We start from the raw sequence: 27834 nt of genomic DNA on the forward strand, positions 1-27834 counted from the left end.
GTACCCAGAAGCTTGCATGCAACACAGACACACACAGATATGCACAGACACAGACACACACAGCAGACCCAGTTAGGAGGAGGACACAGTTAAGGTACATAGCAACTATTACACTCAGGTCCAATAGACTCAAACAACACATATAATAGGGAGTGTATTGTGTGCAGTCACTCAAAATAAGTATTTTTTTTAAGTTCTTTAGAGAAAATGAATTAAGGCCAATGAGTTTGAGTTAGAAGAAATAATAAATAGCCTATTGTGTCTTTTATCAAACATTGAAAATGGGTCCCACTGACCTGAACCACCTTACAAGGGTTAAATCAATAATTGAATGGTTGTAGGTATTCTAACTGTAAGAATGTTGAGGTATGATTTCAATAATTCACAAAATATAAATATTTGTCAATATTGGTGAAGGGAGAGAGGTGTCAAGTGTTCGGATCCAGCCTTGCAACTTCGCTCTTTGCTCACAAATTGTTCCGTGGCAATTGTGCAATAGGCTAGCCTATTTTGAATGAAATTGTGTAGGGTAATATTACCCACTTTTTTTGCTTGCTGTTTTTTTTTTTTTTTTTTTTTAAATCTGCATCTACGCTTACTGTATCCAGGGGGAAGGGTGCAAGCAATGAGTAACAGTTTAGTTGAATGACAGTTTAGTTGTGTAAAATACAAAATGCACCAAAATGTGCCCAGAAGATGACTTCAACACCTTGTTTTGCCTTGTGGGCAAACTAGAGTGGGTCCAATCTCTCTCCCAACAATTCAACGTCCAAGGTTAGTATGGCAGTTTGTAAAATGAGTTGAGACAAACAAGTAAATTAAATAGTTTAATACACATTTAGACAGGTGCTGAGATGCTATAGGCCTACTTGGTTGGTAGGCTACCAGAGAATAGTGAAATCGAATTTGATCCACATGGTAGGCTATCTGTGCAGAGACCTGACATTAGGTAGGCTACTCGTGTTTTCTAATATTTTTGTAATAGACTACGTGCATCACAGTTTCCATTTACTTGGTTTCCAACTTTATTGTTTTCATCACAGCTTTAGAGCTTCTGTTGTAGCCTAATGTAAACACATCATAAACAAAAGTCTGTGATGCAGACTGTGAATTTCACATATCCCAGAATTCATAATTAAGTTGTACATTTGTCACAAACTGAAGTAGTAGCTGTCTAGTTGCAAGATGCATCCTCAGCTATCCCCAGCAATGAAAATAACGGTCCAACGACTGCTTAAAGAGAAAATGTGGGGTTTGTGGAGTTTTTGTAGTTCTGTACTTTTTACATCATGGTGTCACAATATCCACAGTGATTTTAGTGAACAGCTGATCCTTTTCAATTCTCACTACTTGGTACTTCAAAGAATTGATGCCATCAGTTTCCATTGTTTGTCTTGTATGTGCTATATTATTAAACCTGTAACAAAATAGGTGCAAGTTATCAGGTGATCTAAATTGAGTAGTCTAATAGCACATTTGCTGTATGAGGAAAAAAATGGTGATTAGGCATTTACCTTTTGGGATTCGGTTGATTGTGCAAATCTCTTTTGTGACGGATCATTCGGCATCTCCCTATTTTTCCATTAGGTCTGGAGAGTGACATTCCCTTGATTCTCACCCTACAGTAATAGGTCTCAACAGTTTACATGTGTGTATTTTATGGAGATCATTTTCCACAGAGCACAAAAAGGTCCTTTTTATATGAAACAATGCAAATAATTTTGTAAAATGACTTAATTGTGTCCTTGCTCACCTGTGGTATATGTCGTCATCCTCTCCACCCCAGCCCCAATAATGATTGGGAAAGCCATTTATTTTCATGTACTGCTCTTTGCTAAGAGCTGAAACACCACCAAAGTTCTGATTATAGGGTAGCCTTTGGAGAAAAAAATGAAGTACATGACATGAACAAACCTATATGAAACATGTTCTGAAGAGTATGATGCAGGGACTGAAGAGTATGATGCAGGGACTGAAGCCATTGACACTTTACTAGAGCCACACACAGAGATGCACAGAGATGCACAGAGACTTACAGACACACACAGAGACACAGAGATGCACAGAGACATACAGACACACACAGAGATGCACAGAGACATACAGACACACACAGAGATGCACAGAGATGCACAGACACACAGAAATGCACAGAGACACAGAGATGCAGAGACATACAGACACACACAGAGATGCACAGACACACAGACACACACAGCAGACCCAGTTAGGAGGAGGACACAGTTAAGGTACAGTACATAGCAACTACAATTATTACACTCAGGTCCAATAGACTCGAACAACACATGTAATAGTTATATGTAGGGAGTGTATGGTGTGCAGTCACTCAAAATAAGTTATTTTTTCATGTTCTTCACGGACAATGAGCCAAGGCCAATGAGTTTGAGTTAGAAGAAATACTAAATAGCCTGTTTTTTCTTTTAGCTAACATTGAAAATGGGTCCCACAGACCCGATCCACCTTACAAGGGTTAAATCAATAAATCAAGAAACACTCTTTACATATCTGTTTTCTGATTTTCAAACAGCTTGATGATGTCTATAAGAGCTTTGTAAATATTTTCTCTGTTATTAGCAAAATGTTGATATGGAGATGCCCATGTCCCATGTCAGTGTGACCCAGCATAAGTGTTTCCATGTGGATAGCAGTAATGAATGGGGTTTATGTGAGTCAGAGGATGGGCCCAGCATGCCATCTGCCTGTCTTTAGGCTGTCTGTTTCTGCCTAAAACATGTAGTGTTCCGCATGCAATCGTCCTTGACTGTGAGGATTCATAGGTCACACAGTCAAGTATATTGGTTGAATTACATTCTTCAACCTGCAGTGCTGGATGTGAAACCCCTAAAACCCATTGGTTGGGTCAGGACTGATAATCTGTGAAGTCCACCTAATGAGCTTCAAGGCCAATGCAATACAACAAGTCTCTGTTGTGGCTCCATGTTGTAAAAGCTCATCTAACAATCCTAAATAGGGTATCTGTACTGTAAGGTGGGTGTAGGAAGTGCATTTCTTCCCCCCATCATTTCAAGTGAATTGATCTTATAATGTAATATTTCTTTTCACCTACCTAAAACCAAATTTGTCTATGGCGACAGCGAGATGCCTGGGCTGGCTATAGCACTTGTAGATGTTTCGGTCATCCATGGGGACAATGTCCACATCACTAAAGATGAAGCATTCATAGTCATACTCCTTCAGAGCTTCAGCAAACCCCACATTCAACAGCTTGGCTCTGTTAAACATGGTTTCTCCATCCTGCAGACAGACGTTGCATCAGGTTATACTCTGAACAGTGTGTAAGACAATAGTTTCAGAGCGTCACTTTATCCTCTGTCCTTCAATCATTCTATCCTTAAATGATTAGAAAAACTCTTAAGAATTCATACAGCACTGCATCAAACAAATCTGGCATTATCTGTGTTCTCTGATGTTATCCATTATTTGCACTTTAACAATTTCCCCCAACGACAAAAGGGATCTCCAGGCACAACGTGCATAGGCCCAAGAAAACAAACAACAACAAAAAAATGTAGTAAAGAAAAAAAAATATTAAAGTAAAAAATACTACATTCCTTTTCTAAAATATATATCTGAAGCCAATTAGAGGTTTAGAGCTTTAGAGAAGCTTTAGAGAAGTTTTTTTGCTTCGAAATGACCAATTTTATCACACCAATACAAGCTTTGTGAATTGTGACATTGTATTTTTGAAGGTTTCACCTGATTGATGACATAGACACCATAGTCCAGCTGCTGCCTCTGAAGAATGGGGTGGAGGTAGTGGAGCTAGAACTTCAAGTGTTCTTCTCTGTGTCTGAAGGGGATGATTATGGCCACTTTCTGTAGGGCACACAGTAGGGCTTCCAGCGGCCCCCTTCCTGAAGCTCAGGATTCTCCTCTCGTACCATTTCCAGAGTCACTGGGTTACTGAAATTCACTTGCAAAGGGCCCACTGACAGAGACAGAAAGTTCAAAATAAAATGACCCGTTTAAGGTCGTTCCTGTCTTGGTATTGTGCTCATATCTGTTCCTGCCATTTTATTCCAATCATTAAAAGTGCAATATCAGCACACAAACAGTTCCCCTAATAGACAATAAAAAAGGTGAATAGCCTTCATTGTCATGTAGTCTTTTTCTATTACAATCACTGTCAATATCAATGGAATATCAAACTGGGCCTACAAGATGGCATATTAACATCTACTTTTAAGCATAAATGTAATTTCTATAATCAAAGGTAAAGTACATCTTGAGGAATAACATCCTAAATAGCCTGACACACAGCACAACAAATGTGGCTCAGGAATGAGTTCATTTAAACGTGGCATGTAATTGTAGGAAACTCACCCAAAAGAGCTGTTTCGAGACACGTCGGCACTTCGTCGTTTCTAGATTCAGGGCTTTCAGACGCGTTCACTATCAGTGTCATTTTAGACATTAAAGCCACAGCTTCTCCTCTTGCTCTTGACAACAGTGGGCTTGGTAGTGATGTAGTACTCGAGTCCGGTCTCGGACTCGAGTCCGGTCTCGAGACCAATTTCTGCTTTCTCGGTCTCGTCTCGGACTCGTTCCTTCAAAGACTCTGTCTTGACTCGGTCTCGGACCACAGTGGGAGGAGAAGGACTCGTAATTTCAGACCGAGTCCTCGAGACCAACGCATTTTTTATGTTCATATAAAAAAACAGACAACACATAACAACAATAATAATAAAATGCAATGTTGATCGGCATTATTTGAAAATGACATCCCATGGTGCAATGCAAAGATACTGCCGTCAGAGCCGTTTATTTATCTCTATGGCTCTGCTGCCGGTGAGTGTCTGTAAGTCAGCATAGTCTATTAAGACGTTAAGACTGCTCCTCTAAACAATTCCCAATCTAGCTTAGTCTGTAGGCCTAACTGTTGATTATTAACTGGGGTGATATTAAATTATGAATATTAAAACTGACATTTTTTTATGGTCTTGGTCTCGACTCGGTCTCGACTCCTAAAGGACTCGGTCTCGACTCGGACTCGACCCTTCAAAGACTCGGTCTTGACTCGGACTCGGCATAGGCGGTCTCGTCCCCATCACTAGGGCTTGGCAAAAAAGTTGCAATGTCCTCAGATTGTAAGATGTAATATATCAAAGTGACGATGAAACGAATAGTGCAAAGTAAAACCACAATCATAGAGGGTTTACTGAAACCGGTGAAAATACTTGACTTCATTTCTAAAAGAATTACAAATAAGTCTCACTATAACTGCCTATTTCTCCACATGCAAAAAATCATCTTAGAAAAAGTAGCCTAGTTGTCTCACTCGTCCTAGCACGTCCTCTTGTTAATCTTATGGTGACAGTTTCCTCTGATACTTTTCCACTTCTATGAAGCTAGAGCCACAGGCATACCGTGTAGTCTACTGAATATTTCTGTTGTCGCTGAACTTTTTCAAGGATTTGTCAAGTTGGGTCAGGTTGTGTTGATACGATTCTGAATGTCTGCACTCCCTCTAAAGAGCCCTTCCTATGTCAGATCTGTCTGTACACTGACCTCTGTTTTCATTGTGTTGAGATAAGATTTAATTTGACTGAAATGAGATCATCTAGTTTTGAGACCACCTTGAATCTCAGACAGATTCTATGCCTCTGTAGATACTGGAAGCCATTAAGGTGCAGACGGTGCAGTATGGAATATCTTCGCCATGACGATCCAATAATGACACAATTCTGAAGGAACAGGATTTCCCAATGTTCCTGTGCACCCTCTCTATCCCTCTCTAAATCTTTGTGTTTATGGGTGGTTGACGTGGCATGGCCTTTTTGTGGTCCTGAGTGTCAAACATAAGTAAAGAAATGTCTAATTTGCAAATAAATGACGTTATATTGTTCAGAAAAGGCTGCTTTATATTAATATATAGATTAATATGCCATTCATGCCAGTCATATTCCTAAACCAGGAAAAGCTCATATGGTGTGACTGTCCCAAGCCCATTTCATAAAGTTTGATTAGGAATAAAACCAATAAAATTAATATATTTCACCTTATTTATTAATACCACATATGTCTACTTGTAAGTCTGCTGTTTAAAAAGTCTAGGCATAATATTTTGAACCAGCCCTGAACAAAAAGATATTGTCCCAAAAATCAATATCATATGGTGTGACCCTAAATAGGCCGATGGTAAGCGTGTTTTTATGCTGGCAACAAAACCAGAACGGTTCGCGAACGTTATTCTTTATTCTAAATGCCATGGCGATACAGAGAAAGAAGTCAGGAATTTAAGGTAAAGGAATTTACCTTAGACTAGGCTATATCAGAGCCCATCTACGGACATTCTCTGGCTATATACTGAAATAGGTTAATGATGTAAAGTCAAGTGCGCTTCTATGGGACTGGTGTGTGCACGCACAGTTTTTATTGATGAGTCGGAGTGGGAAATGCTGCGCATAGTTGAGGTGGAATGTGGCTGCCCAGGGCATTATAAAACTTCTCACTCTTAGACCTAGGCCTACTCATACACGGCGGTGAAATGGCGTATTTAGCTGTCTATATTCGAATCATATGCTGGGGGAGAAATCGTCGGACATCCATGATTATTTTGTTATTCAGCACCCCTGGTCAAAAATATGTTCCCGCGCGCCTGGAAGTATGATTTGAATGTAGACTGTTGTCAAATTTGGCAAATACAAAACGGGAGAAACAATATGGTTCATGCTCTCTCATGCTGTTTCATTCGTGCCGAAAAGGAGGGAGAATTAAACATTAAGCACGTTCCACTTTTGCATAAATAATTCCTGAACGGTTTTGGTCAGGGCTGATAATGCAACTGTATTTGACAAAGGACCGATATAGGCTATTTTCTAGTGACAAAATATGAGCTTTCAGTGTGATACGATCTCTTTGTAAATTACGTAATTAAAACGTGTTTCATCTGTTCTGGCTATCCCTGCTATTTGGATCTTACTGTATCTCACTCAATGAACAACATCTCAACACTAAATGAATGATGATCTGTAATTGTCATCAGATAGCCTAGTCATATAGGTAGACATTCAGTGTGTTTGAAATAATTAATTCGATAATATTTTCCATCTTTGCAGAGGAAAAGTTTTGTGTAAAGGGAATTAAAGGCCTGTCTCATATAGATGCCTGTCTCTAATACTAGCCGGTGCAGTTTGGCGATTTGGGAAAATAAAAGCCAGGGCTATTATTTGGAGTTTTACGGTATAAGTAATTGCAACAATTTAATCTGATTATAATGCAGGATGTGTTTTTAAATATCTGAATACATTGTTGAATTTGTCTTTTAACAAGTTAAAACGTTTTTCCAAAACTTTTTGGGCCTCCAACAAGAAATTTAACACCCAGGCAACTTACTGTGACCTCCCCTACCTGTGCAATGAAACATTCTCCAACAGTGTCATCTAGTGTTGAGTAGCCTAACTCCAGATGTATTATGGAGAATATATGAAAAAAAAAAAAAACATTGAAAAAAAAAATCAGTATTTATCAAACTTTATCAAACTAACAGTGTGTAAAGCAGTGTGTAAAACTCTTTTAAACACAATGACACATTGTCATGGATACCATCTGGTAAGTAATATTATGAGAGACTATACACTGTATGCACCGTTTATGTGTGTTTATGTGTGGAGAACAATGTGATATCACTTACAAAGTGGTAAGTATTTTTTTTATTTAATTGACTTATTATTATATATAGAACAAAGTATGTATATACTGTATAGTACATACTTTGTTATATTATTGTTATAATAATTATTATTATCAGTTATCCTACTTGATACAAAAGTATGTTTTTGTAGAACACTTTCTGTACACAAATGGAATTGAACTGACTGATGTGAGGTCCTTGTGATGGCTGTAGACATGGCTGTTACCAGGATCAATACATTCTAAAGGATAAAGGGGAGTGTTATCGTTGTTTGCTTTGACATCACACTGGAACCCATGGAGTCAATAGCACTCTGTTTGCTATCTTTCCACTTCCACTCTCACTTCTCATTGTGTGTGTGTGTGACAGTGTGTATAATTTGGGCAGATCAAAGGTTGATCACGTGGGTTTAGAAGCATAACTGTGCTATTCAGTAACGAAGTTATTCAGGAAGAGAGAAGTGGAAGTCCTTTGTCTCTGAGTGACACAAGTATATCACCACGATACAAACATGTGTAAGAGATGAGGTATATCTGAGTGCACTTGAGATACATATCTACTATTCCCTGCTGTGCAACCTGTCTGTCTATGTCATTAAGACAGGGAGAATGTAAGTATAGGTTTTTATGTTTAAATCCAGCATGAACTGTTATTTGCTACAATATGTGATTGACAAGATTTATATGAGTCTATAGGACCATTATAGTACAAAGGATAGGGACTTTGAGCCTGTATTATTCTATTAAAAAGCAATACTTAAAAACATGTACTCATAAATTCAGTGATACCAAAACAAAGAATTATGCCTACTTTTGCTTATCAGCATGAATTTAAACCATTGATTTGAACGTCAATATTTTGTCAGCTGACAGGTAACTAGCACTAAACAGAATTTCCCGCACATACTGTATGTGTTTGTTTTATTGATGAAATGATGAATGAGCTCAAATGTAATGCAATGCTTTCTCTTGGATAGGAATCAGACTTGTGAGAATGGGATTTCTTTTGACTTGTTTCTGCACTGCTCCCTGGTCCCTTCAGTAAGTAGCTTGTCCATTTCACTGGAAAAGTAAGAGGAGAACATGTATGGGCTTATATTAAGACTTTTGTATTTTTATACAAGTATAAGTATAAGGACTCATCTAAACCCTGGTCCCTGCCTTGCTAATTTATTTGTTGTATGTCCGGATATGGCATCGGATACCCCTGAAATCTGAATGGACATCACAAATTTATACCACTCCAAATGTAATTATTATTTCTGCCAGTTTACTTATGATTGACATTGGAGAGAACCTACGCTGAAAACATAATTTTGATGTACGTTTGCTTACATCAGGTTTCCTAATTGGTCACTGTTTGGACTTGAATGCTTGAATTCAAAAGAAATTGTTAACAATGCTTAAAGATTACTACAATGTGCAGGTAGCTTGTGTGCTGTTTATGACTAATTTATACTGCAAGGATAGCCGTTCTTTCTTGGAGCTATAATCATGCCTGAAAAGTTAGGCCCGACCCGGCCCAAGCCCGACAGAAATCAGCCCGAGCCCAAGACTGACTGCTTTTTAAAAACCCAAATCCGTTTCACCTCCATTTCACCTCCTCAGCATCCATTTTCACATCTTTCTTTCAGCACATTCTGCTGTTAAAGAATGTGTTTGTGTTGTATGTATGCTGCTGCTGAGACCTTGAATTTCCCCTGGGGATCAATAAAGTATCTATCTATCTATCTATCTATCTATCTTTCTCGCAGCTAATCGAAACGCATCACCTGACCGCTCATTTTGGCTATACCGCGCAAGGCCGAGCCCAGCCCGAGCTCATGTGAAATGATAGAAATTTAAGCCCAAACCCGACCAAACCCGTCATGTCCCATCGGTAAAAATCTTCAGCTCTAGAACTAGATGTTTATTAGCACATTTAGCACATTGGCTGGTAGTGGGCACTATCTCAGCAAGGTCCAGAGGAATAGATGGAAGATCCCATCTTGAGACTTGTGGAATACAGGCAGTGACTCAAGCAGGTTCTGGAAATCGCCAAGAGGGTCTGGCTGCAGACAACATAGGGTGCAGATAATTTCTCTATTTGTCCATTCTCCCTCCCTCCATGCCTTCCTTCCTCCTGTCCTAACCCTAATGTTGTGAAGGAAACGAGGACGGAACGCTTGGGAGGATGGAGGAATGAAAAAGAGGCAGACTCACGCATCACTTTTGAGAGACGTCAATTACTGATGGTGCATCACCTCTACAGCAAGAATAAACAGACCATTTTACACACAAATTGCAGAGAATGCAAGCTTATACTAAAGCCTGAAATATAATTTGAACATGGATTGACCCTGATAAAGAGTTAAAAGTTTTTGAGACATGAATTCATACTTACTAAAATAGCCTACAACACGTGAAGAAAACAGACATCAACTTTCCTTTAAAGGGGAACTATGCAGGGTTTTTTTTTGCTTCATTTACCTTAACTTTAAAGCTTTGGAGTCATCGGACTGGTTATATGACTTTTTCTGAGGTGAATGGTGACCGTCTCGCTTCACCCTGGCGGTGACCGTGATTTGTTTAAGTAAGAGTTGTTCCTGGACCAACATTCTAATGACGGTCCTGGACTTTTTAACCAATCACAGCCTTGTGATGTCATCAATGTGAGCCTTCTGCTTCTCCCATTGCCATTTTGAAATTTCCCTCCAGAAACAACCAGTGGATCACCAACTTGTATCTCAATACAGGTAGGTCCTTGCATATTTGTGTGTAAAATAGTTGTAAAATAAAGTAATTCTGAGTGGAATCTGAATATATGCACCTTAGATTTTTTTTTTTTTTTGTCTAATGTTAGCTGCCAGGCTAGGGACCATACATTTACTGTAATACATTAGCTTCCTAATAGGTAATTCAATGGCTATGCATTTTAACTTATTTCGAAGGGATACAGTAGTTAAAGTAGCTTTGAAGCTCATTTAGCAATCTTGGTGCCGCTGTTATTATGTTAGAGGCTAGGCTAGGGAACATAAATGTATGCTACCAAATTAGCTTGCTAATAGGTAGGTGCAGCATGCAACTATGTGAAGTGCCAAGCCGGTGTTATGTTAGTTCACTTGCTAAGGATGTTGGTCCAGGACCCACATTGTCATGTTTGTCCAGGACCGTCTTTACAATGTTTGTCCAGGACCGACATTGTCATGTTTGTCTAGGACTGTCATTACAATGTTGGTCCAGGACCGACTTTACAATGTTGTCTTTACAATGATGGTCCAGCACCACGATTACAATGTTAATCCTGGACCAACATTGTAAAGACGGTCCTGGACCAAAATGATGATGTCACTCCTGGAAGATGTACAACAAACAAAAGTGACTGCTTTAGCCTATTACCAAGAAGAGACCCAATAGTTGATATAGCTTTGAAGCTCATTTAGCAATTTTGTTGCCATGGTAATTCGTGCTAATGTTAGCTGCTAGGCTAAGTAAAATACAAAAAAATAGCTTGCTAATAGGCAATACAGATCTGTCAGTTGTCGTTAAACTGATTTTTTTCCTTCCTACATTTCTGAGAAACTTGCCATGTTTAAACCTTTATACAATAAGATGCAAAATATTTTTTCTGCTTCGTTTATTCCAGGTCCATCATAGGGAAGTTTGTCCAGGTACATCACAGGGAAGTTGGTTCAGGTCCATCACAGGGAAGCTGGTCCAGGTCCATCACAGTGAAGCTGGTTCAGGTCCATCATAAGGAAGCTGGTCCAGGTCAATCACAGGGAAGTTGGTCCAGGTCCATCATAAGGAAGTTGACCCAGGTCCATCACAGTGAAGCTGGTCCAGGTCCATCGCAGGGATGTTGGTCCAGGCTCATCATAAGAAAGTTAGTCCAGGTCCATCACAGGGAAGCTGGCCCAGGTCCATAATAAGAAATAGCACTCTGCAGTCTGCACACACTCTGCTCTGGTCTGGACCCAAAGGAATGGTCAATAGCCTTGTGCAATGGCAGCAACATCTGCTACACAAGCGATACATCACTGTGTCAATTCAATTTTCTCCTCATTAATCTGTTTATACTATAATTTAAGGGGGTGGGACATGGAACAGCAGTTTAAGAAAGATAAGATTAGTAGGGGATTGACTTTTGCCATGTTAAGCTATGGAGACTGACGGAGTGTGGGTCGGTAAGAGTACTTATTTGGAAAAATATATTGAATTATATTTTAAGTGTCAAAAATATATATTTTTGTCATATTTGTCAATATATATTTTGTCAATATATATTTTTTGTATATATTTTATTTTCTATTATATTTTTAATTATCTACAAGAGGCCAGACAACATCAGAGACTATGAAAACAGACTGCCCACCTGCACCAACACCGCAATATTTCCCGATGGAAATTATCCATGTGGGCACTGTGCACAGGACAATTTTACACACATGTCACTGCTTCAATCATCTTATAACAGGAAAAGAACTATGGGTTAAAGGAAAAATCTCATGCAGCACTACTAATTAGGTATATTTGATCAAATGTCCCTGTGGGAAAGCATATGTAGGAAAAACACGCAGGGCTCTGAAGACAAGAATGTGAACACAGAAGCAACATCAGAAACAATCATGATAAGAGTCCCCTGGCTGTTCATTTAAACAAATTTGGACACCCACTCTGAACTCTGAGGTTCATAGGGATAGAACAAGTCAAAAACCACTGAAGAGGAGGGGACATAGACAGTCACAGGGGCGGAGCTTGAGGGAGTGTGGGGGGGGGGGTGCGGCACACCCCCGGCCCGGGACCCGCAGGGTAAGGTGGGACGGGCCTCTCCCACGGCACAAGGCCGGAGGAGCTAAGATCATGCAAACGGTTTCTTTTCAATCATTTTCATCAGAGTGGGACGTATTAGGCTTATAGGTTGCCCCAGGACGAGTTATGACTCACGGTTGCTGAAAAGTTTTGAAATTTACTTTGATGATTTAGTAGGTGTAAAATATTGAATAAAATGTTCTGCTGTATGACTGACTTTATTTTAACTCTCATATTGAACTTTACGACGTGCAAATTTACAAAATTGGATCAACGATATTGTCTCCTACAGGCGTCAATGAGAGAACACTTAGCCTACACTTACATGATTTTGGTTTCGATTTTCTAATTGGAGTAAGTCTTTGAGACAACACGTCATGATACATTTGATAATGTTTGATCGTTGTTTTGGTATGAAGCATCTTTTACGTAGCCTAATGAATGCGCTCTAGAAAGTGAAAGTAGCCTAACCTAGGCCTATGCGCTGTGTCTGAGCTGTCTGTGCACGTCCACAATTGGTTCCTCAAATGGAGAACACATCAATCCCATGGTATTTTTGCTAAAATGCATGAAACATGCAAGTTCAAAATCCCGCCGGTAGCCACGTTACATCTCCGTTTCATATTTGCCTAGGCTACTAACCTACAATAAATGAATTGAACGAACTCAACTGACAACAGGTATATCTACTGATTCGGTCATTGAGACAGAATACAGTAGCCTACAACAAACTTTCGGTCTTTCTGAAGTTTATTTTTGTAATAAACTTGTTCCGGGGTACAGTAGCCTAATTGCCTAATGTCTTGACAATAGTTTTTCTTACCGGCTTGCTGTTTAAACTGACTGTGCCGCTCTGAACTTTCCTGCCAGGTTTATGACGTAAACCGATAGCCTACATCTCGGCTCTGGCATTTGCCTAAACTCATCGTGTGGGAAATCAGATTATCTGTCAATATTGGGCTTTGAAAGTAAGGGATATTTGCTCAGTAATAGTAGGCCTAGGCTACAGTTTGTAACATTTATAGAGAAACCGAGGGGAAGTTAAATTAGAAATCGTTGGAAATTGAAAACACATACAAAAGAAAATTCGGGGCTTTTAAAAAGAGATTCGGGGCTTGAGCCCCCGAAGCCACCCCCTCGCTCCGCCAATGCAACCACCCAGCAGTAACTTCTGCATTCAGTGAGATTTGCACCACCCTAATTTTATTTTTGACTCTTCCCGTCACCGTTGCAACCTCTGAGCGCTCATTCTCCAAGTTAAAGACCATTAAAAACCACTTGAGGAGCACAGTGGGACAGGAGAGACTGAATGGACTTGCCATGTTGTCCATAGAGAATGAGAGAGCAAAGAAAATGGACATACACAGAGCATCGTGGACGAGTTCGCGGAGCGCAAGGCTCGTCGTATGCCCTTCAAATAGTGCTGCGTATTATTGTTGTTTTATTATTAGGGGTCATGTAGCCTAATGTTTTTGTTGTTATCTTGGTTACACTTCATGTACGTTCGATGGACTTCAAAATTACATAGTTGCTCTCCGTGGCGCTGACGCTTGTAAGACCCGCTGTTGCGGGCATGTGTAGCCTATATGTTGTAAAATTATGTTATGATGAGTTTAATAAAGGGCCCGGTCATGTGCCCCGCCCCCGGCCCGGCTCTGACTTGTTCCGCCACTGGACAGTCAGCTTTTAAAAAGAGAGGCTTTTTAGATCTACCACCAGGAAACTTTGGCCCCAAGAGGGCTTAATAAAGATTTTGTAATCAGACCTTTTCTGTAATATGAACTTGTAATATGGACTGTGAACAGAAAGTCTAACGAATGATTGAACTCTATATTTTTTAAAAATCTGTATACACTAGAGATCTGTTTTGGTCTACTAATTCTACTAATGTTTCTAATAATGTTCTTATGCATTTGTTTGGCATTAGTCACGCCACAAGCTTGCCTGCCATATCTGTAAGGGTTAATGAGTTACTGTGCTGGCTCCCCCCTATACTGTTGGCCAGGTGATTTAGACCATGTGCAATGCCTGTGTTTGAAGTGAATCTGAGGAAGAACAATCAAGGTCATAACGTCTTGCCAAACTATGAGAAAATAAAATCAAAAAAAGAAAATACCAAGGAGTGTGTGGACTTTTTCCTTTTTCCACTTTTGCTTGTTTTTGCCCTGTATCTGGGATTGTGCACAAAGTCTCTTTACAAGTTGTTAGAGAATGGAGCCATACACTTTTCTAAGAATCTCTGAATTTACCACCTACCTTGAGGTGTCACCAAGCCATATATAATTATTTTACAATCTCAGAGAATCATGTTTATTGGTTGCAAAAGAGTTTGGGTAGATTGTGGAATGACAGTGGCAACATAGAATAGCATTCACAATTTATTGGAACATTGTAACATAATGTGTCACAAAAGAACAGTTAACATCGCTATAGAGTCAGGGACATCAGTATAACTTTACCCAATATAGCCTTTAACCTTTTCTTTCTGGGTAATCTTTGAACTGTTGTACAGTTGAGTCACATTTCCTATTTGGAAACAGTGGCTGACCTTGCATACATTATTTGGGGACTTGCTGACTGCAGATTTAGAAACCGATATACTGTGGTTTGTTTATGAGGCACTTTGAAGCTTGCCAAGCAATGTCCATCAAGGGGGAAGTGAGTGGACAGTGTGAGCCACATGGCAGTCCCATGTTTGAGGCGGGCTACACGCTTGACAATGACGGCAAAGAGTTGTTATCAAACATTCACTAAGACTTATTACCCAGCACCAATATATCTAATAAAACCTTTTGGAAGTACCATTAATGATATGTTATAAAATATTATAAATTATACAACAATTGGGTTCTATGGAACTATTTATTTGTTTCTGATTGGCCGAGAGACGTTCCATGAGTTGGAATATCCCTGGACATTTCAACTCAGACTTTGCACAGCTAATAATAAATCACTCCGCGATACAATGCGAAGATTTGACACAATGTTCTCATCCCAGCTCTCCACTATTTCAAGCAATGGGTTACTCCTTAGCAAACCATAACGAAACAGTGCTTCACCACATCTGTGGAAGAGTTAAAGTTTTTGAGACATGAATTCATAGGGGAGACCGGGTATGGTTGTAACACATTTTTCTTCAGCACCTAAAACTACCATTTCTTTTAAAGCTACAGTTCTGGAACTTTTTGGCAAAGTAACCACATTTGTCTACTACAAGTGGCAACCATTTAAATCTCTTCAACTATATTACAGAATTTGTGAGATTATGACAAATACAGTGTGTACCTTTGTTACAATTGTAACACCTATTGGGGTAGATTGTAACAGGTACAAAAAAATGCAGAAAAACAATGGAATTCCATTTGATATACTGATTTATTGCATAAACAGGGTACACAAGGTGTGAAAATAGATTCACCAACATATTGTATACCATACAATCCGTTCTTCACATAGAGAATGAAGATCATATTAACGTTTTAAACTAAATATAAAAACCACAGCATTTATACTTTTGTGTGTGTATGTATTTGTGTCTCTCATGGAAAGAGAGAGAGGGCTGAACAGTCACACACACAAAGATGAAATTAAACAGACATTAAATGGGTCTACTAGCCCCATTCCACAGGTTGTAACATATTCAAAAATTGTGTTACAACCTACCCCACCACTGTCATCCATTGTTTAGCTAGCTGTATTAGCATGGTGCTTTGACATTAGCAAGAGAGAGCTACACCATTCTTTACTAGAGAAACTATAGTTTGACCTGATGTAACTCATACAACTGTATCTACAATGGTAAAAGCACTAGAAAAAATAATTTAAAAAAAAAAAAAGTTACTTTCTTACCTCAGATGTTGATTTTTTCTCCTTACTCCGGGATAAATGGCACTAACAACTTGAAAATGTCCATGTGTGATCGTTAAGGAAGTCTGAGCAGTCAGAAACTGTCACATGGCTCATATCTTATCCCTGATTGGTGGAATTGGTGATGTTACAACTCTCCCCATGTTACAACCATACCCGGTCTCCCCTACTTACTAAAATAGCCTACAACACGTGAACAAAACAGACATCAACTTTCCTTTAAAGGGGAACTATGCAGGGTTTTTTTTAGCTTCATTTACCTTAACTTTAAAGCTTTGGAGTCATCGGACTGGTTATATGACTTTTTCTGAGGTGAATGGTGACCGTCTCGCTTCACCATACAGGCCAGGCAACGGCTAGAACAAGGTAACGATGGAGTTTCTCAGACATTCGTCATGGCAGAGCCAGCAAAAAGAAGCAGAAAAGTAAACTGCTGTCACTCCCCAATGTGAGTCGCTACCCGATGTGAGTCACGCATGCTCAGATTGATAGGTTTTACGGCATAACACCAAGGGATCCGACTGAAATCCATAAAATAATTCACTTTTCTGTTTCAAAAACGTTTTAGCTATGTAAGATTGTTTGATTGCTAACGTTAGCAAACGCCATTCAAGTGACAGCCTTTGTTGTGCTTGATTGCTTAGGCTACTTACTTGCCAGCAGTGAACAAACTTCGTTATGTAGGTCAATTTTTATTGATATTACAGAAGTCTCTCGCTAGGAGGCTACTTCAGCCTCTAATCTAGAACTGACATTAGAGAGCATGCCGTGAAAATGTAATGCCTTACGCTAAATAATACATTACTGTTGTGTAGGCTAATGTCATTATTCTGTGGCTAACAGCACTGGTAGCAAAGTAGCAAAGTGACGCATGCGTGACTCACATCCGGTAGCGACTCACATCGGGGAGTGACACCGCGGTACTGTAGGAGGAGCAGGGAAAGAGGAAACGGCAAACTGACCGAGTAAGGAGGGTTGTAATATATACTCTGAAGCTGTAGGGGGGGCTTTTTAGGCTAAAACATTTTATGTCACTTACTGCAAACAGCTAGCCTGGATACCAGACTCTCTGACTTTGCAAAGAGTCTGGCCTAGATCCATTGGCAAACGTTTATTTCCTGGTTGGTGGACGCTTGTCTGAAGTTTGAAATCATTGGAGTTCGTTGCCCAGCATCTCTTAGAGCACCTTTAAAATTTGCATGGTAGTTCATGATAACTCGAGCATATAAAAGTCTTTTCTTGGTCCATCTCATTTATTTTCTAAAACAAATCATTACGAACTTATTTGAAACTGAAAGTTGACAGACATGGGAGGAAACTTTTCAAATTGGCAGCTGTTTTTTTTTTCCGACTGAAACCGCTTCCGTGTAGGATGCTCTTTAGTTTCCTCATGCATCGGCCTGTCCACCTCTCTCCTCGTTCTCACCTCCTCTGGTTTCAATTAGACAAATGAGACTTCCTGGATGACGTCAAGCTTTGAACAATTTCCGGGTCATGAGCTGGAGGACCGAGGAGAGAAGCCACATGGTAATAGAGTTTGGGATGCTCCCATGGAGAGTGCCGCTCCACTCTAAAATAGACCTCTGAAGTTCGCCTACAAAAAAGAACCAAAACGGCCATCTTTGCCCATATAAAGAGATCCGGTTGTTAATTGAAGCTAACTACCTATGGCAAGTTGCATTGCAAGTTTAGCCTAGAAATCTAGACGCACCCTAGCGGCAGCAAATTACATTTGCTTCCAGGGCTAGTCTAGCAACTCTCTGTTGGCTTGTGAGCTCGAAAAATTAAACTTCTATCAGGCCAATCAAATCGGGTGTAAAGTCGTTAGGCGGGCTTAACATAATGATTGATGGCAGAGTTGCAACGGTTTGGCTTGAATTCCCTTCTACTTGAAAACAAATAAGATGGATGTTGCTGTTGGCGAACAGTGTGACACGAGTTAAGCTTTTATTAAGTTGGCAAAAGTTTGAACTAGCCAACTAGCTCCGCTGGTGGGAAACGCATGGAACTCATAGCGCTGTCCTATTGCGTGCAGAGGGGATTTGAAAGACAACCGATTATCCCGCCCCTCGGACTGGGCACTGCGAACGGTGAGTGCCCAGACCCTACATTTTAATGTGGGTCTGGCTCGTCAGGCTATTGCAAGTTAGCTCTGGGGTAGCAATAATCTAAGTGTGCCGCCTTCACGTACCGGAGATCACAGTATCCACTCGAAGGCAGAGGACAAAAGTGTGTTCAGGAAAACGTCTGCATTTCAGACTTTTTCATCCCCGCGATGCGATAATTCAAAATCCCCATGTTATTTTCCTATAGGAAAAATCGCCAGATACCAGATGTCAAAGATGGCTGCTTTTTTGTAGGCGAACTTCAGAGGTCTATAGAAACACATAGCCTCCACTCCAAGAACCTGCCCCCTACTCAGCGCAGCAAGATTGTACGCACCCACTGATTTGATGCTAATGGACCAGGAAGCAAGGAAGTAGGCCTACTATATAGGCCTACTTCGGTTTGTCTGTAGAGAACCTCAACACACTACCACAGAAGTGTAATTATATTTTGAGTATTGTCAGTGGTATAAAATAGCGTTAGTTTTTTTGACAAGCTAGCTGTCCTCTTAGCTTTCACTATAAGCCCATTCAGTAATAATGCAACAAACGATCTTGCTTAAAACTCCACCAATTCACATTATTTTGCTCTCAATCAAAAGTTTGAACTTGTTAACTACCGTACATAGACTCTATCTTGTTTTTACTCAGGAGTTGCGCTTTAAAGTTGAACGCTTGGAGTCTTGGGAGTTTTTTGTACTTTAAAATAATGTTTCCAAAATCGTTTCAGTGGTTCATCAACTCGTAACAGGGTGAACTTCTGCATTCGCTTCGCAGCCCTCTATCGGCTATAACCGCACTATGTAAGTTTGCCAGATCGGGTAGCGGATCTGTAGTTCGACGTAATGAGACATAAGAAACTACAAATTTGACTTGCATCTGATGTCGCAATACATCGTACTTTCATAAAATCATGCAACATATTCTACCTTGTCTGTGGACATCGTTATTTCCAAAGCCGATGCTGGATAAACAAATAGTGCGTGCGACAGAGGAAAAGTTCTTTGGTGTTGCTTTAATGTCCAGCGGGTCAGATAGTGCCTCTATTTTCCCACCCCCCAGATCCAGACCTGGATCTGAAGACCCATCAGGCTTAACGACTAGAACCACAGGCGCAGATCGAGACAGATGGCTCAATCACCCCATCTCTTAGCATCTTATCTAGGTGTTTATGATCTTTTATGATGTCTTTCTCCATAGATCTTTCAGCCATGGTCCTGCATGTAAAGTTGCATGTGGGTCCAAGGCTGTATGCTGGAGGAAAGGATGGAAAGTCACTCCATTAGATGTATTTACGCCATAGTTCTGATCACCCATGTTGATTTAAGTGGATATTTTGGCAAGAAAATCTAGACCCATAAGAGGGACAGCCAGGTTAATATCCCGCATAACATAAGTTCCTAAGGACCACAAGTTCCTAAGGACCACAGAACCATTCCAATCATACACCAGCACAACCTTTCCAAGAGCATCATAGGACTTTCCATCTGTAAGTAAAAACGTTTGTGCATCGCAAGTGAAAAGCTAATTTCTTCCATGTCCCTCATCAATAAGAACAGTCTGTGTCCACCACAGCATCCCCTTGTAAGCCCCATACTCCAACAGGCACAACTAACGGGGAAAGTGGAGTGATTTGTCATGTTGTGGATTCGGAAGTATTTTCTGACGAAGGACGGTTTTTTACTCTTATCCCAGCATTCTTTCTTGGAGGCCCAGCTTTTTCTACCATAAACCATTCATCAACAATTGATGACAATTCATCACTATTCTTAATATAGTGAACATAGTTAACAGATATAAGAATGAATGAAACCAGTTAATGTTGTTCTACGATTGTTTTAATGATCCTATAGTATTCTATGATCTATTCTATCAAACATGATCACACCTATGTAACTGGTCCCCAATATTTGCAACAATCAAATTCACAAAAAGGGCTCACTTCCCTCCCTGGAAGGTCTATACAGCTCCTGCTGCCTAAAAAAACCCATGGCATCCTCAAGGACTCATCCCACCCTAGTCACTGTCTGTTTGAACTACTGCCCTCAGGCAGACGTTACAGAATAATAAAATCACAGACAAACAGACCAAAAAACAGTTTTTTACCCCAGAGCCATCACTTTAAATGCTGCTTTACATATAAGAATGCCAGCAGAATGTGGAATGTATTGTGAGTGTGTGAGTGGTTGCATGTTTCTTTTAGACTTTTTAGTTTTATATTTACTATTATTTATTTATTTTGGAGGACTGTTTATTGGACTCTTTTTTGCTCAGAAAAACATTTCAAATTCTGTTGTACAATGGCAATAAAGATTCGATGCTATTCTATTCAAGTTAATACACAGTAACTGTGGAGAAAAGTGTCAAGTGTGTTCAACGAGAAACAACGAGCTTACTTTTCTGCATCTTTTCAGTTTTTCATCGTGGTCATTCTTTCCTTCGTTGAGAGGAGGGGAAAACAACAAGCAGTGGATGAGCGATTTCCTGTACTTAAAGGTCACTTTGGCATTGTTGTGTGAGTTGAATCTGATCTGTCCTTTTCACTGATGTGACACTAATGGATTTTATTTCCCCCATTTCTCACATATATAAATCCAATAGTCAGATTATCAGTGTTCAGCTTCATAACAGATAAAAGGAAACTTTATGATGTCTGGGATGTAAGATGTCTGGGATGTATGTCATTGGATGGAAGACAAGTGATAAATCTCAGTCTGTACATGTGTGAAACATGAATCTGTATGTGCAATGCACTCATTGTGTACGTGTGTGTTTCAATCATGTCAGCCCCCTAGACTTCATAGGCTGCCTCAGTAACCGCTGGTCGTATGGATTTGCATTTGGTGCTGTGTCGTCCAGTGTGCTACTGCTATTTTCTGAGACATATCTGCCATTTTATGTACCACCCTGGGCTCAAGGTAGGTTTTGTCTCTAATTAAAATAATTCAATAACAAACTTTGATTGATCACCCTGAAAAGTAAAGTTCCATAATGTAAATGTTGTCTCTCAGCAATAGTGTATCTGGTGGGGGCTATGGAAGTGGGTGTGGCCTATTACCCCTTCTTCATCTGCCTGTCCACCCCACATAGGATGTATGGAGGGGTTCTGGGCCTCCTCTACACTCTCACATGGTCAGTGTCACCCTGCCTTCTGTGCAGCATGTTGACTCAAAGGGAGCTATAATGTAACATGGTGCTTAATTGAACTGTTTATAACTTTATAACTTGGCATGTTTTGTTGACCAGTAGGCCTATACAGGTGTCCAATCTTATTTTGCACACGTTTTCAGTTCTGGTTCTATTTATGTTGATTCTTTTTTGATATCACCTTTGGTTTCTCAGGGTAATTGTGACTGTGTCGGACATTGCCTTTTGTCCAGGTGGAAAGGTACTGTACTGAGGTTTTATAGCATGCTCTTGTAGTTTCGGGAACTTTAAAGGAACACAGCAACCTTTTGGGAAATTGTCTTATTTGCTATCTAATCCAGAGGTAGATAAGAGGATAGGCACCCTTCTGTTCTCTGTGTGTGTAGAAGGCCTAACCCAGTTTGTCACCATAGCCTAGCTTAGCATAATTCACTTATATGCTTGTTAGGCTACCTGGAAGGCTAACTCTTGGGATGGCCGTTAAGCTCAGTTCCTTTAAATACCTGTACTAATAGCTGGTGTTGTGCTTCCTACACAGGTGCTTGGGCCTTGGCAGAAGCTGATCTTACAATGGCCTACCGTGCTGTGTTTGCTTTTCCTGCTGGGGCGCTATGTGTACATCATAGTGAAGTCTGTTCGCATCCATCTGAAACTACTGGCGGAGGAGGTATGGGACAAATAGTGTATTGATTGCTTGTAGGTGTGTGTGTGTGTGTGCGTTAGTACTTACATCATGTATCTTTGTCTCCACAGGAGGAGCAACAGCTAATGCAAAGTCACCAGGCCAGATATGTGAAAAATTTACTCCAGAGGCCCTCTGAAAGGTGCAGTCGATAGTAAAATGTGGTCTCGAAAAATTTAATATGGGCTTGAAATGACTGAAATGTTGCTCTCAAAGTGTATATTGCTACATTTCTCTTACAAGGAAGTATATTAACATTATTATTAATGCTCTAGCCTATTAATGATGGGAAAGACCTTGATATACTCAAGTTCTTATAGCTTAACAATATCATGACTTACTCGAGTTTCCAATGTTGTTTCTGGGTGTTGTCCTCAAACCGTACCATATCCTTATTATATCTGATCCATTATATTGCTAGTGATGTGCAGATTGACAGGATAAGGGAAATTACATTTAAAAATGGGAACCGTGGCACCTGAGTCATGCAGAACATAAGCTAGATTATGATTAAAACAATGCTCAACACATTAGAGAGTTTATTATGACCTATCCCCTAGCAATAGGCAGTCATATAGGAGTTGTCAAAGTTTTTTTTTTTTTCCCGTCAACTTTCTGAATTTTTTGATAAATGATTAATGGGACACCGAAACACCGGACCCCACTAGACTTTTACGGAAAATAGGCGTTTGGTCCCACTCCCCCTGCACTGGGCCCCCGAAAGCCGAAAAACACAGTTTTCGCTAAATAACTACCGGAACCGTTGCACCCAAGATGACAGAATTGTCTCAGTATGTTGGAACATGCCAACTTTTGGGGACTTTAGCTTATTCACCATACTGTCACAGTCATAGTCAAGTCTATTTATATAGCACAATTTAAAACAACCTGTGGTTGACCAAAGTGCTCAAAAATAGATAATAGAAGACAAAATGAATAAAGACACAAAAAAGCACAACAGGAAAATAAAACTAAAATAATATGTACATATATATAGCATATATAATTACATTACATACAAAGCCATTAATAGCATAATATGCTATGTTCTTTTAACTTGGCTTTAAAAGCACCAATAGTTGGTGTAGATCTAATGTGAAAAGGCAGGTTGTTCCACAACTTGGGCCCAGCTACTGAAAAAGCACGGTCACCTTTATTTTTTAGATGACTCTGAGGTACTGAGAGCAGTAGTTTATCTGTACACCGTATAGTTAGAAAAGTCGATACAGTGGCCGGCTTCAAAAGCCTACACCTCCCAATAGTGACAAAATAACTCTAACATGTTCCTATTTACATGCAGTGATTTGTATAGTTACAATATGTACAAATAACGTCAAATGAAATTGACAAGGACATTGACATGATGTACTTTCTACTTAGATAAAACAATCCCACTCTCCAATTGAGCTCATGATGCATTATATATATTATTAGGAGAGAGTGTCAGATAACCTCTCAGAGCCAGATATCTGTTTCAAGCTAAACAATAAAGAACCAGGCAAGTCTTTTATGCCTCTGAAGTTGTTCTAGTCAGTTGGATCATAAAAAACCGAGGGCCTGACAGCAGTTTACGGTGGAGACAAATTACTTAATGCCATTGCTTATGATCATTTACAGTATGATTGCTAAATTATAGGTTCTCTGACAGTTTATCAAGCAAAAGCTGGTTCAAGAGGAAAATATATGACTGGGATCCTTACTTCAAGTTTCCCAACCGAATGATTGGAACCTCCATCATATCTCTCATTGGACTGTATGTAGTGAGTATTCACCACCACACAATCAAGTGATATCTCTCATTGGTTTCTATTAATTTAGTAGTTCACAGAAAACTAAGCTAAAAACCAATTTTTTTTCAGAACATCTTGTGAAATGCAGAAAACACAGGTTCATGAGGTTCATATGCCAAAGCTGCATGTATTTACTCCCATTTTTCTCCCATTTTTCTGTTTTAGGTCACTCTGGCTGACTACAGCCTCAGTGATTACGCCTTTGACTATCTTGATGCACTGAAAGACTCAGTGGCAGAACTGGCAGCATCTTGCAATGCCACAGACAACTTGGTTGTTGCCTTAGTGCCACAAATTGAGAAGTTCAGCAATGCAGCTCGAAGTAAGAATACCCTTTGATAAACCAAGATGTACTGTAATTCAAATTAAGCAGCAAACTGACAACTGGCATGCAGAAACATAAACATTTAATAGCATGCAATATCTTTAAACAATACCGTTGACATTGCCAGGCAGTGAAAGCTTTTTGTGGGATGGTCCCCAATATTCATATCTCATATACTTTTTTATGTTTTCCTTGCTTTTGCAGAATCTTGGCTTGCCACAACCATCTTTGCCAGTTTGACATCTGTGTCCTACACTTTTCATGTGTTAGCATGTTACAGGTGCACTGTGCTTTTGATGACTTTTTTTATGATTTAACATGATATGAGTGATCATTATTTTACATGTATTCAACTTCATCTAACTAAATCTAGTAAAAAAAAAAAAAAAAACATAGCTTAACCAAACGTGACTTTAGAAATAGTCACAGTGTTATATTACAGGAAACATCTGCGAAGGCTTTGGGCTGGACAGAAAGGGTTTCTGCCCGAGAGGTTTCACAACCCAAGTCCTGCAGTGAGTGTGGTGAGTGCTGCTGCCCCCCACAGGCTCACAGCGTGAACTGAATCTGTTCAGCTCAGGGGGTTAGCCATGTTTGAGCTTGAATGGATTTGACATATTTTAAAACATTTTGTACTTTAATGTGTTAAGCACATTACATTTATCATATTGTATTGTTTGAAGGCTGCTATAACAAGATACTCCGGGTGGCAAATAGCTTTCACCTTGTGGGGTAAGAAATCTTTACATCTCAGACAGTGAACATTGAAATAACTATCCTATCCTATTATTTTGTGTAAGTTTTATGACAATTCCTGTATGTGTTTGCATCCAACCAAACCATGGAAAATGCAACATCTGGTTGAAGACCACTGACTGACTCGCCACTGAGACTTTTCTGTGTTATCACGGCAGGGTATTTTATTGTGCATTTTGTACAGTTCCTCTTTGTCCTACTGTTGGCTTATGGAGTGGTTATACCAATTCAGGAAGGCCGATTTGTGGAGTGGCTGACTAATTTTGCAATTGTCCTGTGAGTAGAAGACTGCCATATCAGTAAATTTAGTATACCGCCCTGAACTGATTAATAACCGTTGTATGCCTATAGAAACTTCATGGTAACCACATGCTGCTGAATTCAAGTTTCTTTTTAAATTCAAGTTATTTTGACTTTACACATGACATGTTTTTTTTTTCACCTTTCAGCTTGACCATCGGCATTGTAATAGCTCTGGTTATATTGCAGATTGTTATAGTTCAGATATTTTTCCTTCAGGAAAAAATAGATCCAAAGGACAAAGAGAAGCCCTTAGCACTCAATAATAGGTAAAGTCATTCATTTATAGTGCAGGCCTAGTGTATTTTAAATATTTACTGTATCAATTCTACAAGGCTGATATTCACACACACAATGATAATTCTCTGTCTTCCTACAGAAAGGCTTTCCATAACTTCAGTTACTTCTTCTTTTTTTACAATGTCATCATGGGTCTGAGTAACTGTATCCTGAGACTACTGACGAGCTTTGTCACTGGAACATGGCTTGTGTCACGCATTGACCGTACTGTCATGCAAAGAGGTTATGAGTCCATGGATCCAGGTGTGTTGCATTTCATTGCCACAATCAGACATTTTACTTATCTAATAAGTGTGTCAAACTGTAACTATTCTTTTTTTAGGGTACAGCACATGGATTGGTATGATTTTTGCAGACCATTACCATACTAATCCTGTAATGGTCTGCTTTTGCCATCTACTGCTTAGCAGAACAAGGGAAAAACAAAGAAGCATGTCTACATACTCCCAGTTCCAAAACACAGCACCTGGTAGGCTACAATGTCAATAAAATGTATGTGAGAACCATGATCATGCATGTTCATGTCTCAACTCTTCAGCTTCTCATTTTGTTCTACCTTTCTTTGCCAATCTCGGCTGTCCTGCAGACTCAGGAACAGGGAGCAGGGTAAGAGGTCGCTGGCTACTCATCTACACCCTACTGAGGAATCCAGCACTCATTTTACTGCGGAAGAACAGGTCTATGTCTCTCCAGGAGCACCACAAAGCCATTTCTGCTGCAGTGGCGGTGATGTCCTCACAAGCTGAACTATTGCCAGAGTCCATAACACAGCATACACAGGAACCTGATCAGAGCTCTTTGACTCCAAGTCTTTGAATAACCAATTGTAACGTTATTGCAGATTTATGATAGATTCCCTCACTTTAGAGTCAATGATCAACTGTGCTCAGCGAAAAGCAGAGATGTTGGCCTAGTCTAGTTTACAAATACTGAAATAAAAGTGTATGTGAATCTATCAGTAGGCCTATGTTTAAAAACTAAAGACAAAATAAAAGCCAAAATAAAACAATAATAAAAACATCAGTGATGTGGCAAATTATCTGTTTATTTTATCTTTAGGCTTATTTTCCTGTATGCCAGCCAGGCCTAAATAGGCTATAGACAACAAGTTAAGCTGACATGTGAAATGTTGGAGTAAGCTCTAGTGCCTGTATACCAGGCTATATTAGCCTACAGCCAGTGCATGTTTCTCGATGCCTCGTGAAATGTTTTCTGCTATGCCTCTGGCTGAACACCGAACACCGCGTGTGCTTTAATGACCAATCATACGAGGGTGATCCGTCTGTGGTAAACATGCTCGGAGCAAGAGGGAGGGCAGAGACCGTTTACATCAGGCAACTTTACACTGATGACAGCACGCAGGTAGGATACGTGGAATTGAAGTCTTGAAATTCGCATAACGTGAAAGTAACTTATACATGTGGATGTTAACCTGTGTGGATGTTATTTTTGGTTGCTCATATTCGGTCAATATCAGCCTCATCCTAAATAGTCTCGCTGTCATTGTTTAGCAGATTAATCTACTAGCCTACTCTTAGGCCTATTATAGTTTTCGTGGATCTGCATAAACTGGCTATCATGACATGATTATAGGCCTAATTAAGATAGGCCTAATATAATCAGAGCATAGTCGTAGAGAGGCTACAGCTCTGAAGATGCTAGAGGTTCTAGCAGAGCAGTAGGCCCTCTGGTGGTGGTTTTCAGAGTTCGGTTCACGATGCGAACTTTTCATCAAGAACACGAAAGTTTTTCTATGCTAAGGTAGCCTAAGGCCTATGTTTATAATTTAGCAGACGCTTTTGCCCAAAGCGACGTAATATAAATACCTACAATAATTAAAATGAACTTTAGTTTGTAGAATTTTAGTGTTAAAATTAACACGAATAGAAAGTTGGTGAGGCATTAAGGATCCGTGTTGGGAAGGCTACTTTGTAACGTTATTCCACTAGCCTACAGATTAGGATACATAATTCATGCCCTAAAAACCCGTCATAATTACGGAAAGTTAGGCTTTTTTCACCAATCTGCAAACAAAATTCTTACCAATAGCTTTTTTTACTATGTGTTCCTATAGGTGTCTAGTAACACCTCCCAATT

The 27834-nt window shown here is 39.7% G+C and overlaps 2 protein-coding genes across 3 annotated transcripts; one reads left to right on the forward strand and one right to left on the reverse strand.

Annotated features, from left to right (window-relative positions):
• Positions 1 to 1141: 1141 nt before the first annotated feature.
• On the reverse strand, positions 1142 to 4447 carry LOC121720774 (beta-1,4-galactosyltransferase 1-like). Its single transcript, XM_042107192.1, is given in 7 exon segments — positions 1142 to 1417; positions 1515 to 1619; positions 1754 to 1876; positions 3089 to 3276; positions 3739 to 3869; positions 3872 to 3970; positions 4366 to 4447. Coding segments are annotated over 7 exon segments (858 nt in total). The 3' UTR covers positions 1142 to 1287.
• A 3656-nt stretch (positions 4448 to 8103) lies between these two features.
• On the forward strand, positions 8104 to 26760 carry stra6l (STRA6-like). 2 transcript variants are annotated; one of them, XM_042081539.1, is made up of 18 exons: positions 8104 to 8285; positions 8652 to 8715; positions 20852 to 20952; positions 21225 to 21355; positions 21449 to 21569; positions 21780 to 21825; positions 22123 to 22251; positions 22338 to 22408; positions 23903 to 24026; positions 24222 to 24378; positions 24586 to 24661; positions 24824 to 24905; positions 25065 to 25113; positions 25296 to 25413; positions 25587 to 25706; positions 25817 to 25980; positions 26060 to 26206; positions 26324 to 26760. In XM_042081539.1, coding segments are annotated over exons 1-18 (1932 nt in total). In that variant the 5' UTR covers positions 8104 to 8283; the 3' UTR covers positions 26554 to 26760. The 2 variants fall into 2 exon arrangements, with proteins under 2 accessions (XP_041937473.1, XP_041937554.1); XM_042081620.1 differs by having other exon boundaries at positions 23915 to 24026.
• The last annotated feature ends 1074 nt before the right edge of the window (positions 26761 to 27834 follow it).

The sequence above is a fragment of the Alosa sapidissima genome, chromosome 1, assembly GCF_018492685.1.
Source record: "Alosa sapidissima isolate fAloSap1 chromosome 1, fAloSap1.pri, whole genome shotgun sequence".
Lineage (NCBI taxonomy): Eukaryota > Metazoa > Chordata > Actinopteri > Clupeiformes > Clupeidae > Alosa > Alosa sapidissima.